This window comes from Aristolochia californica, unplaced genomic scaffold, assembly GCF_029961685.1.
Source record: "Aristolochia californica isolate CCGP_79_NKW_82.1479 unplaced genomic scaffold, dmAriCali1.0.hap1 SCAF_12, whole genome shotgun sequence".
In the NCBI taxonomy this organism is placed as follows: domain Eukaryota; kingdom Viridiplantae; phylum Streptophyta; class Magnoliopsida; order Piperales; family Aristolochiaceae; genus Aristolochia; species Aristolochia californica.
In genome coordinates this window covers 23,203,187-23,217,406 of record NW_027181793.1, presented here as the reverse complement: position 1 = coordinate 23,217,406, position 14,220 = coordinate 23,203,187, and the positions used below count along the sequence as shown (strand labels likewise).

The 14,220-nt window shown below is 36.5% G+C and overlaps 1 protein-coding gene across 6 annotated transcripts; it reads left to right on the top strand.

Moving 5' to 3' along the window:
- Window positions 1-18: 18 nt before the first annotated feature.
- LOC137945500 (histone-lysine N-methyltransferase ATXR7-like) lies at window positions 19-12,405 on the top strand. Of its 6 annotated transcripts, XM_068791421.1 has the most exons (17): window positions 19-268; window positions 757-992; window positions 1,151-1,778; window positions 2,681-2,965; window positions 3,088-3,411; window positions 3,499-3,807; window positions 3,957-4,406; window positions 4,516-5,065; window positions 5,205-5,626; window positions 5,706-5,828; window positions 5,929-6,009; window positions 6,102-6,155; window positions 6,234-6,385; window positions 6,524-6,719; window positions 8,884-9,087; window positions 10,624-10,834; window positions 11,020-12,405. In XM_068791421.1, the coding sequence occupies exons 1-14, from the start codon at window positions 200-202 to the stop codon at window positions 6,543-6,545; spliced, it is 3,705 nt and encodes a 1,234-aa protein (XP_068647522.1). In that variant the 5' UTR covers window positions 19-199; the 3' UTR covers window positions 6,546-6,719; window positions 8,884-9,087; window positions 10,624-10,834; window positions 11,020-12,405. The 6 variants fall into 6 exon arrangements, with proteins under 6 accessions (XP_068647522.1, XP_068647520.1, XP_068647521.1 ...); XM_068791419.1 differs by lacking the exon at window positions 10,624-10,834; XM_068791420.1 differs by lacking the exon at window positions 11,020-12,405 and having other exon boundaries at window positions 10,624-11,005.
- The last annotated feature ends 1,815 nt before the right edge of the window (window positions 12,406-14,220 follow it).

Below are 14,220 nucleotides of genomic sequence, written 5' to 3'. Positions count from 1 at the left end.
CACTGGTTTGAAGTAACATTGGACTGCCTTGACAAGTCAATCGCACTCCTATCCCCACGACGAAGGCCTCGACCCGGAGTCTTCTCCTCCAGCCATTAAACTGTAAACCCTAACTTGTCTCTTTTCCTTCCACGGTTCCCCCTTCGCTATCTGGGATGTGGCAGATCTCGCCAACATCGTGTAAATTTTCTTGATTGCGATGCCGGAGGTTTGCGCCGTTTCCCTCTTCGACGATTCATTCACTCTCGACTCCGATGTTTTGGATCCGGTATGTTCTGGTCTATGTTTTTCGTTTTTTTTTTCTTCTCCGGAATGACCTTTCTTCAGTATTTAGTGTAAGATTGGGTATTGAGATATCATTAAAGTTAAAGCAGGTTGTAATCTATTCGGCAATTCGTTGTTAAGTGCCCTGCCCGTTTTACTGTTGTTGGTTTGGGAGTCCGGGTAGGAACGACTGCTGTGGCATCTTTGATATCTTTTCCGATCGTCTCGAAGGGTAAATGTCAGTATGTAGTTTTGTCTATACGTTTTTCCCCTACCTTCGATATTCCAAGGGCTTGTTAAATTTGTCTGTGGTTATATTATTTTGTCTTGTGTAAAAGTTACTCCTTTTATTCGTTCACTTAAGCGCCGATTGTCATTGCTGTAGGCATTTGAACACATTCATACTACGCATTTTCCATCTGCAGGCTCTGAGATAGCTGAAATGTTGATTGGTTTTTAGAATGTATATAATTGATACTTTCATGTTTTCAGGTAGCGTCTGAGGAGCTCTTACGTGTAATGGTCGCCTCAACCCGCTGTGGTGACAATACTGATTCCTGTGCTGCTGCAACTAAGTCCCCTGCATGTAGCCGCTTTTTGGGGACAAGGAGGAGGCCAAAAACACATTGCAGCAAACAATCTCAATTGGAGCCATACGTGTGTTTGGGTAGCAATGATGACGTTGCATCACCTTCATATCAAGAAACGGATGAGTTTCTGTCTTCTGGGTACAGACTGTTCTTAAGATTGCTAATCTCGGTGGAAATCTCTTCCATCTTTTGTTTTGGTTTATTTTATTTTCTTTAAGAGATGGATAACATCTAATTTTTACTTTTTTTTTTTTTTTGTTGGTTTTCTTCCTTTGAATTTTATTTTTGTTCCTCAGGTGTTCAGCAGATGTGCTCAGTTCCTCATCTCGTTGTCAGTTTAGGGAAGTTGACTCTCACATTGCAATGGCAGGAGACTGTTCTTTGTCAAATAAGAGTGATGCTCCTGAGTTGTACAATGTTGCTCAGACACCGTTCCAGGAAGCTAGTCAAACTGGATATGCTCAAGCCATTTCAGTGAGTGGATGGATGTATGTTAATCAACACGGGCAGATGTGTGGGCCCTATATCCAGGAACAGCTTTATGAGGGTTTGTCTACTGGATTTTTGCCTGCTGAGCTTCCTGTTTATCCTGTGGTAAACGGGAGTCTCTATAATCCAGTACCCTTAAATTATTTTAAGCAGTACCCTAACCATGTCAGAACAGGTTTTATGTATCTAGCTGCTAGCCTTGCATCAGTTATCCCAAGTAAAGCCTGTGAGCCTTCAGATTGTCCTACTTCTGGTGATAAAGATTCAGCACCCAAGCCTTGCCAAGCTGAGGATTTTGTTGGCTATGGGGCAAATTCAGTTAATTCTTTTTCCCAGTTGGAACCTCAGTCATCTGTAAATTACAGTAATTTTGTTCTAGACAAGCGGCAGACAACTGCGGAAGCAAGCAACGGGTCTTCATTGCATTCTCTAATGGTACAACTACTCATCTCTAATGGCCTTGGTTCAGTGGTCACATGGGGGTTTCTTGTGTGAGGTCTTAGATTCAAGTCTCACCTAGGGAAAGGGGACCCGTGTGTGTGTGTAATCAACATTAAAAAAAATCCTTCCAGTGACAAAATTAAAGAAAAGAATGCAGTTCAATAAAATCTTGGATTATTTTCTTGAAGTAGTTGGAATGGTTGTGGGATACCATTAACTCTTTTCCTTTTTTATAAAAAAAATGAAATAAGCTAAGTTTTGTCTTTCCTGAAGGCTTTTATCTTGCTTATCAGCTACAATCAAGTGAAGAATTGTGCTGGTTGTTTGAGGACAAAGATGGTAGAAAAACGACACACATTCACTGATAGAAATTTGTTCCTTATACCATTGTGGCATCTTTAGGATGCAGTGATGGTATGCCCCATAAACAATGAAGGCTTTTATCTTGCTTATCAGCTACAATCAAGTGAAGAATTGTACTGGTTGTTTGAGGACAAAGATGGTAGAAAAACGACACACATTCACTGATAGAAATTTGTTCCTTATACCATTGTGGCATCTTTAGGATTCAGTGATGGTATGCCCCATAAACAAATGTTAAGATTTATTTTATAATTTTTTTTTTTTGAATGTTGATTACATGCACATTGCACTGAACACCTTGGTGGGACTTGAGGCAAAGACCTCACATTTAAAAGATAGACTCGTCTTTGTGGACTGGATTGATTTGTTAGATTGTTTTTATTCACACAATATTAGACCGTTATGCAAGCGAGAGAGAGAGAGAGAGAGAGAGAGAGAGAGAGAGAGAGAGAGAGAGAGAGAGAGAGAGAGAGAAAATTTAGATGAGAGAAAATTTAGATGACTTGCCAGTCTTAGTTGATTATCTTTTACAGGAATGCCAAGCAGATAAGGAGGCTGTTCGTCGTACTCTGTTCTCCATTGCTAACGCAATGAACCTACATTCTGAATCAGAGAGTAAATTCGAGGATGCGAGTTTGTTACCCAATTTTTTTGCGAAAGTATCAGAGGAAGTTTCTGTTCAGCTACACTCAGGGATTATGAAAGCGGCACGTAGAGTGATGCTGGATGAGATAATTAGTAGCATCATACCAGATCTTGTTACTTCTAGGAAGTCTCAGCAGCAGATAAAGCCAGAGTCAACACTTCAGTCCAGCAAGGTTTTTTGACATAGGATAATATCTTAGCTTAGAAGCTGAAATTTTATCCGTTTCAGTTACTTTTTTTACCAAATCTTTCTTTCTATTCCGTTTTCTTTTCTAATTTTTGTTTGCTATGACAGTCTGAATATGCTGCTGGTATGGTTCATGCAACATCTGTGGCTTGTGGAAGCCTTCAGGAGCTTCCTGTGACTATGAAATCTGTTGGAAATCTAGAGAATTTCTGGGCCACAGTATCGGTAATGCAGAGGGTGGTTTTTTATGATTGTATGCAAGTGATTTGGAATGCTGTCTTTTATGACACTGTTGCTGAATATTCCCATGCCTGGCGTAAAAGAAAACGTTGGTCTACGTATCCTGTTTTCCTAGCTTCTGCTGCTGTTGTTGAACAGGATTTGCCATGCAGGAAGTCTTCTCATGGGACTAGGAAGCGAACTACTCATAAAGTATGTCTTTGTTTCTGAACCTGGAAACATTTTCTGTAATTTACTTTGTAATGCCTTAGTTAAGTTCACATTTCAATGGTGGTACAGGTTGAGTGTGAACCTGAACCTTCCATTTGTGAGGATGACTGCCCGCCTGGTTTTGAACCAAGGGCCACAGCCTCTGCCAAGTCACCAATGCGAACCAGTGCATCCCCTTCTGCTGAAGCAGCTCAGCAACAAGAAAAAAGATTTGTGCACTTTAATCAAAACCCCTTGGTGCAAAATCAGTTGTTAGAAAGTGTGGAAAATCAATTATTTCTAGCAGCAAAAGCTGACATGATCCAATATATTGATGATGTTATCAACGAGGAAATATCAAACTTGTCTGTTCATGCAGTAGAGAATGAAATATCTGAGGTATGTTACCAGATAGTTCTCACCTAATGGTATTTCTTAGTGCATTTTTCTTGTCCTTAAAACAATTTGTGTTTTTTTCTCCTGCTTACTATCGGACAATAAATTTCTTTTTTTTTTTGTTACTGAATTTTGTGTATTTTTCTCCTCAGGCTGCTTTTGATGGTGACCAGCAAAGTCCATTACCTTCTCAAGGCTCCTTCCAAAACCTTGTTATTTCTGGTTCAAGATCTTGTTTCTCATCATGTATTGCTAGTGTGTTTGAGAAATTTAGCTTTGCTGCAGTGGATAAGACAGATGATACAGTAGTTGATGAACCCCCGCCCCCAGGACTTGAAGAGTCTGCCTTGCCAATTGCTCTACCTCAGAAAATAAATCTGCAGCCATCTAAATTAGATAAGCATAATAAAAAAGTTGGTGAATATGTTGCTTTGGCACTTTGTCGTCAAAAGCTGCACGTTGAGGTACTTAATGAATTCAGAACTTCACTTATTGATGTTGTTCTACGTAAGTGTCTCCTGTCGTTGGGTTTGAGGCAGTATCATGAGGTGGATGCTGTTGAAGTCCTCAATGAGAGAAAGTCTTTGATTAATACATCTCAGGTATCATAATTTTGCGCTTATCCCTTGTAATCTTCTATTTATTTTTTTCTTAAATTTTTTGCCTTTGTTTTATGTATAAATTATCTGTTCATTACTTTATTTATTCCAGGAAGTGCATGTTTCACTAAAGCGGAAATTTCAAGATAATTCTGGAGAACATGCATTAAGAGTTGCCTGCAATGAAGGTTCAGTGGCCGAACTTAAATACTTCCGAAAGAAAAAATTAACTAACAAAAAATTTGGGCCTTTGCCCCTTCCTTCACCTTTTAAGTCTGCAGCAAGAAGAGAGCAGGGAATAAGCAATGCAGCAGATAACCTTGGATTTGTGTCCAGATCTGTTGAAATTAAAAGTGGAGACATGAAGATTCAGAAAAGAAATAAAATCAAACTTGAAATGAAAGGTCGAGTGAGGAAGGCATCCACGCAGGCTAAGGATCAAAGTACTCCTGATGATTCTCCATCTAGAAAGAAGATAGCTATTCATAGACCTAAGAAGTTTGATTCCAATGCAGAGCATATAGTTTCATCACTAGCTGCAGATAAGTATGTAGTGGATGGCAGTAAATGCTCCTCTGAAGGGGTCTCAGTTTGTGAAGATGAGTATAAGAAAATGGAGAAGGATGAAACTAACAGTGACTCCGGTCTGAACTCTCAGAAAGGTCTGATTCTCTTCTTGTCTGACAAGAATTTATATGCATTGCTTTTCAGTTTGCTGTATTTTGTTTCCTGGTTCTGATATTTTTTCTCTCAATTCAAAAATTTATTTCCTTTTTGAGCTGAATAAAATCATGTTTGCAGCAAAAAAGTCCTTGATTGGAAAAAAGAGAGCATTAATGGATGACAATGCACTCTCTCTCCCTGCAAAGGATTTAAAATTGTCATCTCTAGATTCGGCTAAAAAGGCAAAGCATAACCATTTGGCTGTGAGGAAGCGTAAGTCATCAAAAGTTAGAAGACCTGATTTATGCCCTATATCTAAAGGCTGTGCTCGAACTTCCATTAATGGCTGGGAATGGCACAAATGGTCCCAAAATGCCTCTCCTGCTGAGCGAGCTCGAGTAAGAGGAAGTTGTGTTTTTCAATCTGAAAGCAGGGCTGAGATAGACGCATCTCAATGTTCAAATTCCAAAGGTCTATCTGCAAGAACTAACAGGGTTAAACTTCGGAATCTTCTTGCGGCTGCTGAGGGTGCAGAGCTTCTTAAAATCACCCAGTTGAAGGTAAAGTATTTTGTGGAGTGATTTTGTTTTCCTCTTTACCCGTTGCCATTAATTTTGGTTATTAATGTTATCTGAACAGGCAAGAAAGAAGCGATTGCGTTTCCAAAGAAGCAAAATTCATGACTGGGGACTTGTGGCACTTGAACCCATTGAGGCGGAGGACTTTGTAATTGAATATGTAGGCGAATTGATTCGTCCTCGTGTGAGTAATATTTAGTGTGTCATAATTTATGAGTATTAAAACAAGATGAGTATGAACATAAATAGTAAATAATCTTTCACTATATTTTTGAATTTGGCAGATTTCTGATATACGTGAAATCCAGTACGAGAAGATGGGAATTGGCAGTAGTTATCTTTTTAGACTAGATGATGGTTATGTGGTTGGTGCTTCTCTCTTCCTCTTAATTCATTTTGGTTTATATGCTTTTTGCATAAACTGTTTGTATATAATTATCTTCTGCAATATTTGTAGGTTGATGCTACAAAGCGTGGTGGAATTGCAAGATTCATAAATCATTCCTGTGAGGTACTACTTGATGATTCAAATGATTAACAGTTAGTCAACATATTTATAGTTTCTGATTTTTTTTCTTCTTCCTTGCAGCCTAACTGCTATACAAAGGTGATAACTGTTGAGGGACAGAAAAAAATATTCATTTATGCCAAGAGGCAGATATTGGCAGGTGAAGAAATATCATACAATTACAAGTTTCCACTTGAGGAAAAGAAGATCCCCTGCAATTGTGGCTCTAAAAGGTGTTGTAATCTCTTTTCTAAATATTATTATTGTGATTATCTTGTATTTTGTTCATGTATGTATGTATGTGTGTCTTCCTTTAACTATTTTTTAAAGGTCCATATAAGTCTCTTTTTTTTTTTCTCCGTTTCCTTCAGGTGCCGCAGGTCATTGAATTAAGTGGTTCCAATCATGTGGAGTTGGTGTTGCAGTTGGCCACTGACCTTTTGTTTTTACCCATTTGAAGGTGATTATGCTACCTTTGCTTTCTGTCTAACATTCAGACAGGCATAAAGCCATTCTAATAGAATACTCAGCTCCTGTTCAGTATGTGAAAGGTCAGCAATTTGTAAGGTATTATGTTTTCATTTTTTGCGAGGCCAATTTTTATTGTTGACAGTTCATTATGTTCTGAGTGTCATTGTTATTATAATCACTGTTCTTTTTCATGCTTGTGTTCCTTTTCCGTTTCCCAATAAGTACATGTTAATTTGTACTTACTAAGGACTTCGTTTTCTTCTCAACAAATGGGACAAATATGAATTTTTTGAGTTGTTTTGTAGCTACTCATTTACTTGTTTTGGGAAAAGGGGTTTGTGAGTCATTTTTTAAAATCTCATTGTAAAAAGGTTGTTTTGAGAGGATAAATTTCCTTTTTGACAATTAATTGTATGATAGTGAAGCTAGAAGTGGATTATCAGATAGTTTACTTTTATTGAACTCTCTGGTTTGTTGTTACCCTGCTTGCTGTCTGATAGTGTTGATAGGCTTCCCTTCAATTTCTTTATTGTGGCTTCCAGAGAGGCTGTTATATAAATCTCACATCTATTTTTCCTGATATGCAGTTGTTATGTACTGCAGATGCTACTTTTTTTGCTTGCAGTAGGAACTAAGAGTAATCTGGATAAGCATCCTATCACCTCTGCTTTGTGGCAACCAGAAAAGATGGAAAATTATTAAATGTATAGTTTCGATTCTAGACGTGTTTCAATCTGGTTTGGCATGTGTCTTACCAAATTGACTGTTAAGATTAATATCCCATATCAGTTGTGAAGTGGCTGCATTGGGCTTCTGTTGGTGTTAAGGTCTCCACTCAAATTGATAATGTGCTTGGAGCCACAAAAAGAGCCAAAAGAAGGGGGAGTGTTGTTTGGTTCTTAGTGGTGGAGTGATCCACGACCTTATACATGAACTTGGGGTGGATTTTTTCTCTTAAGCTTGAGTTTTTAAGTTGGATGTCATTCTTCATTGTCACAGTGGTGGTGCGTTGGTATCGGATCTTGTATTGGGACCCTTAAAACCTGATAAGAGACCCATTTGAGATGCCTATTGGACTATAGTGGGTCTGAATAGAGAAAAAGAGCTGTCTCCAGTCTTGTATCACTACCTTCAAAGTCCAGGAGTATTTTTGTATTGGAATGTTAATATTTAGAACATTTCCTGAATGTGTGTCTTTTTTCGAAGGTATAATTAGAGTTTAACTAGTTTACATTATTTTTTGGATAATTGTTTCTGGTAGAATGTGTTCTCCTAGGGTTTTTGGGAACAAAGACATCATTTTAATTTTCCATATTCGTAAATTATAAAAGAGAGAAGGGTTAGAAACCCTAATTGCTCTCTATCTTCTGCAAATTACAACATGGTATCAGAGTAGGATCTAGGAGTTGACCTTGTTAACGCACTGAGATGATTCTTCAATCTTTCAATGTCCATAGTTGTATTATCTCTCAATATCTCTGTTTCTATTCCTTCCGATTAGAAAATTTCATTTTTTGTGTCTCAATTACCTTGTGTCCCTGTCATGGTCCTAAACCTCCCTAATTCTGTCTCCGTTCTGCATGGAACCACCTCAACCTGCAAGTGTTTCGAGAAGATCTTGACATCAGTTTCCAGTCTTTTTGTATCTGAAAAAAAAGAGGTTCCGTTATATGTGGTCATTTTTTATGTGTAGCAAGAGGCTGAATTAGAGCAACTTCCAGTTATGCCTAGTCAATGGTCTTGGTTTGTTTACGGTTTGATGGGCTTAACCCCGTCAACTACAGTTCCTTGATTTTTTATTTCAAATTGGTGTATTACGTTTGAGTGTCACTCACTGGTTAGGAAGGGTTTTTTGAATATTGGGTTGAGACCTGCAACTAATTGCACCTGAAAATGACTTAGAGGTGGTGAGACATGACTTGAAGAAGAACTAGTTAATGATGGAACCAGCAAATAAATCAGAATGGATGAGATGAATTTGTTTAGACTACGTGAGGTTGATGATTGACTTTGGTATATCTGTTTATATATTTGTTGTATCTTTGGTCAGATATAAGATTCTGCCTTTTTCTTTTGTAGTGTTTTTTTTTTTTTTTTGAGACTTGCTTCATTTTAGAAGAAAAACATTGGTCATTCCTTTTTTTTTTTTTACATGTGGCACAATGAAAGTTCAAAATTGTGTTCTGCTTAGATTTGCATGATAGTTTTATAATAGCTAATATATAAATATATATATCTATTTTTTTGTGTTTGATTGCAGGTTAATGCCAACTATTAATTATGACAGCAACGTTCAGCTCTGTTTGCTCAAAACTTGTCTGAGAGTGCACGTGCTTTGTTTTTTTGGTGGTTGTCTGCAGTTTAAGCATTCGTTGCCTTTCCATACTCTAATGATGGATACTCCTGTTAAACAAAGGCAGCCGAGCTTTGGTGAATCCTTCATCAGCACTGTATTCATTTCCTTGTATGTATCTGACCAACCAGTTGGATTTTCATTGTTGTTTTCTAGTGGAATACTTCATATAATTTTCATTGCAGTTCTCTGTTCTGTGATATATCATCATGAGCGTTTGAGCACATATGTAAATAGTGTGATCTTCTCTCTCCTTAAGAAAATGCTTCTAATAAAATTTCGTTTACCACTGAATTTCTAGTGTAATTTTGCTTACCAAATTTCAGTCAGCCAAAAAAAACAAAAAAGCTGATACAAATAAGATTTTTTAGTTTTGAGAGGAAAGTTTCTGATAACATGATGAAACTTCTTTGTTTTTTCATTTTCAGTGCTTTTAAAACTTGTATTGCAAATTTGAAAGTAAGGTTGGACGGGGAATTGAGTGCATTGAAAATTATGAGAGGCTCTTTTTCCTTATTGGTTGAGAATAAGTGCCCCAAAATGGCTCTGTTGTGTATAGGTTCTTTTCTGTTCATGGTTTTGGGAACCAGATAGCTCTTCATTGTGTTCTTGCTGTTAAATTACTAGATTTCAAATCTTAAGTACAATGGGTTGTTCCACTAGTAATTTTAAAATTTGGAACAATCTTTTTGTTGAATGGTGATAAATTTGATTAAGATACATCGACAATGGAACCATGCATCGAATGACAAGTAATAACTCTTTTTTGTTTTATTTGTTTTTTTACTTTACCTACTCAAATTGTGTTATGATGCTAAGAATGGTTTTAAATGTACGTAAATGTCTGTGGTCAATTAATATTTTCCATCTTTTGATTGATTGTTTTAACACATATTAGGTCGTCATTTCCTGTTATTGTATATTAGATTATTGGACTTAATCAGGAGAGTTTAAGATTAAAGTGAACCCACAAACTTCTAATACTTAAATAGTTTTTTTGAAAAATCAATATTTTATTTGCTTTGTTTTTACCCTTTTTGTGCTCTTTTCCTTCAGTTTTAGTGACAGATCCTGTTAAAAATGAATCCTCGCCAATATGAAAATGTTTTTTTTTTTTTTTTTTTTTTGAGAAAGGAAAATATATTTATGACGTGTTGATGTAATTATCCCTGATAAAGTTTAACATTTTTGTTCAATAAGATGATGAAATGGTAATTTTAAAAGCTTTTTGGAGTGGCCAAACCAATGTTCGTGAAGTGGACCTATTGAGCAAATTTGCTTGGCTTTAAGATGTGATAACCGATTTCAGTATACAAACCCGATTCTTATCTTTCAGATTGGGAACAGGTGGGTGAAGTTAAATTATATTGAATTCAGCTTTTTGTTTCAATCACACCTGTTTTATTGATTTATTTTAGTCTAATGTGAACTCCAATCCTTCTTTTTACATGAATTTAAGTGCTTTCAAAAGGATGGAGTATTCGTGCAAAGTCTTGATGTTGTATCTTTCAAATATATGTAGTCAAATTCTAAGAGCAGCTAAATACAACCCTCCTACCCTTTTCCAAAACTGATATTTTCACACATAGTGACGATACTAGTTGATCTTCTCAGGAAATTATTGATTTGTTTTCATTTACTCAGCAGCTGCAGATTTTTCACAAATAACGTGCCTTCTAGTGTAGCCAATCTGATGACATAATTTTTTACACAGCTTCGCAGCATTTGCTCAAGTGTCCGGCAAGTGCTTTCTCTATTGGTTCTCCAGCATTTATTGAAATTTGAAAGAGATTCAGATAATTGATTGTTAGTGCAATCCCTATACCCAAAAGAGTAAAAAGAAAAAGAAAAAAAAAAGGTAGATAAAGTGAGGTTATTGATTAGCTCGCCGGAATACAATTTAGTGCGTATATCATTGTGTTAATTGGTCGCAGCTTGTGTGTATCAGTGCGTTGATGTGATTTATTCACAATTATTTTTCTAAGCTGCCTGTTATCTTACAACAATTTAAGCTTATAATAAAGTCAAATTTTCTGAATGCAGGCTATCCATTCAATTCCGAATCATTTGCCAATCGAGACAGTGTCACATTGCCATGGTACGTCTTTAGTCTCTTGACTTACCCTTTTGCTTAATTCGTTTTTGTCTCATCATAATGGATTGAAGAGAGTTTATGGAGCTGATTTCTTACATGTTGAAATGGTGTCTGGGGAAAAAAGTGATTCGAGCTGGGGAAAATGTCAAAAATGTCATCGTAGTAGGAGTTGTAGGTTCAATTGTGTAGAGAAATTAAGCAACACAACGGAAATACAAAATAATAATAAAAGAGACTTCTCAACTGACTAGGGTATCATCATCGTTGCTTCTTTACATTGTTCCAGGTCATATGCATTGAAGGACTGTCTGGAACCCTAAAAAAGGAGAAGAAAATAAGAATTTGATCATTGTTATTCCGAAAAATAGTTAGTGAAAATGAGATAATAATCAAAATTTCTTTTTTCTAATTATTTTTTAGAATAATAACTGTTAAAATTCTCATTTTACTAACCACCACATTTATTAATTTTTCTACATGTGCTTGGGGAAATCGTCATGGGCCATGTTCAGATATCATTAAGATTAAAAATCCATAAAAAATTGGTCAATAAAACCAGTATTGTTGACGTAAAACACAAGCTACAAGATAAAGATGGCGCTTGCAGTCCAACCCACTTGACTGCTGAGACGCAGGTCCTGTCTCCGTGAACAGTGGAATGGCCTCAATGACTTTAGTCTGTGTGGTGGGAAAACCTTGTCCGACCTTGGCTCAGATGGCAGAGCCTAAGGGATTATAGGCTATGACTAAATCCTTTAGTTGCTGGTTCAATTCCAGCAGGTCGGGGTTCTATCCATAGTTTGGGCATGGCTTTCTTGCTCGAAAATCTTCCTGCAGTTAAAGAAATGAGAGATCAGATGGTGATCTAGAACTTGTGTGACACTTCCCATTTTCGAAAAATTAAATGATTTACATCTACTTACCCTTCAGAATGTAAATGGAATTGGGCCTGGCCAGGCTTCATCTGCAGATTGCATGTATATTGTGTATCCCTTGGCCGTGCTTTGGAACTATTGGCAAACGCTTACTGTTTCCATGATGCATCAGTATAGGTTCAAGAATGCTCCTCCTTGTGCATACTTTGGTTTGGCTTGCTTAGAATCTGAATGAAAAAACTAAAGAACTGTTCATGTTTCTAAATAGGTTCAGTGTATACTCACTTAAGCTGTTGTTTATGGAGATATGACTATTAATTTCGAGCTTGATTTGCCATTCAAAAGTGTAAAAACGAAAAAAGATAAGACTGAAGTTGGTTTTGGTGGATCATCTGCCATGATTTTTATTCTTTCATTTTCAGTATTGTTTGAAGTATGTAGGTATATTTATATATAAAAATAGAATATGGACTCAAATACATTTTTCTAATATATTTCAATTTTAACAATTAGATTTGAGTTGAATGGTTTTTAATTTATTTCTTTGATTTTACTTTTTCATTTTTTTTCTGAGGTATAAATGATTAATATTAACATTTATTTTATTATCTTTTGGTTTTGCATGGTATGAGAGACAATTGTTACATGTGGTGTTATTCAAGATTGATTGTTCTGGTTGTAAAGATTAGGAAAATTGTAAGCTCTGATATTTTTTCATGTGATAAGATTTTGGGTATTTGTATTGGTTTTTAAGGATGGTCCTTCCATTCTTTGATTCATTAAAAATTGGTTTGAATTAAGTAGAAATCTCTTCTGACCAATGCATCACTTGGTTTCACGGATGCTTCTAAAAATTTCTTTAGCTATCAACATTTGAGCCCACTACAGCAATAAAATGGTTGGTTGGGTCGTCAGAAAGTCGAACCCACGTGACCCCGCCCAACAAACCTACGCAACTGTACCCACATAAAAGATTACAAGAAATTTCCAATACGGACGTCCGTCTCTTTACCAGCCCAGCCCAGCCCAGCCCGGCCCGGGTTCATTTTAAGCAATGTTAAAAAAGAAAAGGGCACATCATATCAGCACTGGATATTCGATAGACACTAAATGACACATCCAATGGATGGGTTAGATCTCTTGTGTTTCTTAAACATTAGAAATATTTCTTAGATCCAAATTTTGAAACATCAAATTAGAAATAAATGTATGAATATTAATAGTTTAAAATCACTTCAAAATATCCTTTTAATAGTTTTATGATGTTTTTGTACTCTTGTGTATTGCGAGGAACCACTTCAGAAACCCTAACTCCAGTTCAACAGTTTTTTGTAAATTGGGCAGCCATAAAAAAAACACTCAGATCTGACTGAAAGTAAGACTACCAAAGGATCATCTTGTAGCAAAGAGTCAGCACCAGGTTTCGTAAATGTCTGAGTTTATCAGAAGCTAGGGCTAAAATTATGTTCTCTGACAAGGAGACACACAGTTCATCAAATTGTCTCTTTATGTCATCCACCACATTTCATTCTTTTTACCTGTGAATTATACAAGGAAGCCTTTACTCAATATCTAAATTTTATTAGAAGATAACGACAGAAGAATCGAGGTGAGAAACAGCACGCCGCAAACGACAGATTTGAAAATACTTGAACATGTTTACTCTGATAAAGATAAAAGTCAGAGAAGAATCAAGGCTAGAAACAAAATGCCACAAATTACAGATTATGAAAATATTAAAGACATGTTTACTCTAACAAGTGATTGATCATGATCATTTCAGAGCTGTAACTTGCTCTCTTATCTCTGTTGTATACAATTCAATATGTATAGCTTATGTTTTTCTATGATTGTCGGCTGCTAATACACAAGAAGGTGCAATCGATAAAAAAAGAAATGAAGAAGAAACTTGAAATTTGTCTCGCATTACCTGGTAAGAAAACTGAGAGAGAATGACACTTCTTTCGTCTCCTTGCTTTCTTCTCTTTGCGTGACAACGTTTCCTCTCCTGTCGCGTTTTCGCCCTCACTCGAGAATTTTAGAGAAATTCAGGACTCGCCTTGGCAACAACAAAAAATGAAGGAGCTCTCGATTAGAAGAGATACTCATAACGCAATGTAAACGCCAAGAGCGTGAGATATAAAGAGGACCACCACCAACACTGTTAAATCTTAGCCAGTGCAAATCAACTCGAATCCAAATAACCAATCGAGATCAACAACACTGAAGCACCAGAAAGCAGAATGGTTACTAAATCAAAATGAGAGAACGAAC

Coding starts and splice junctions, on each gene's coding strand:
- LOC137945500 (XM_068791419.1), top strand. CDS start 200: ATGCCGGAGGTTTGCGCCGTTTCCCTCTTCGACGATTCATTCACTCTC. Junction 269..756: donor ACTCCGATGTTTTGGATCCG/GTATGTTCTGGT, acceptor TCATGTTTTCAG/GTAGCGTCTGAGGAGCTCTT. Junction 5,627..5,705: donor TTAAAATCACCCAGTTGAAG/GTAAAGTATTTT, acceptor TTATCTGAACAG/GCAAGAAAGAAGCGATTGCG.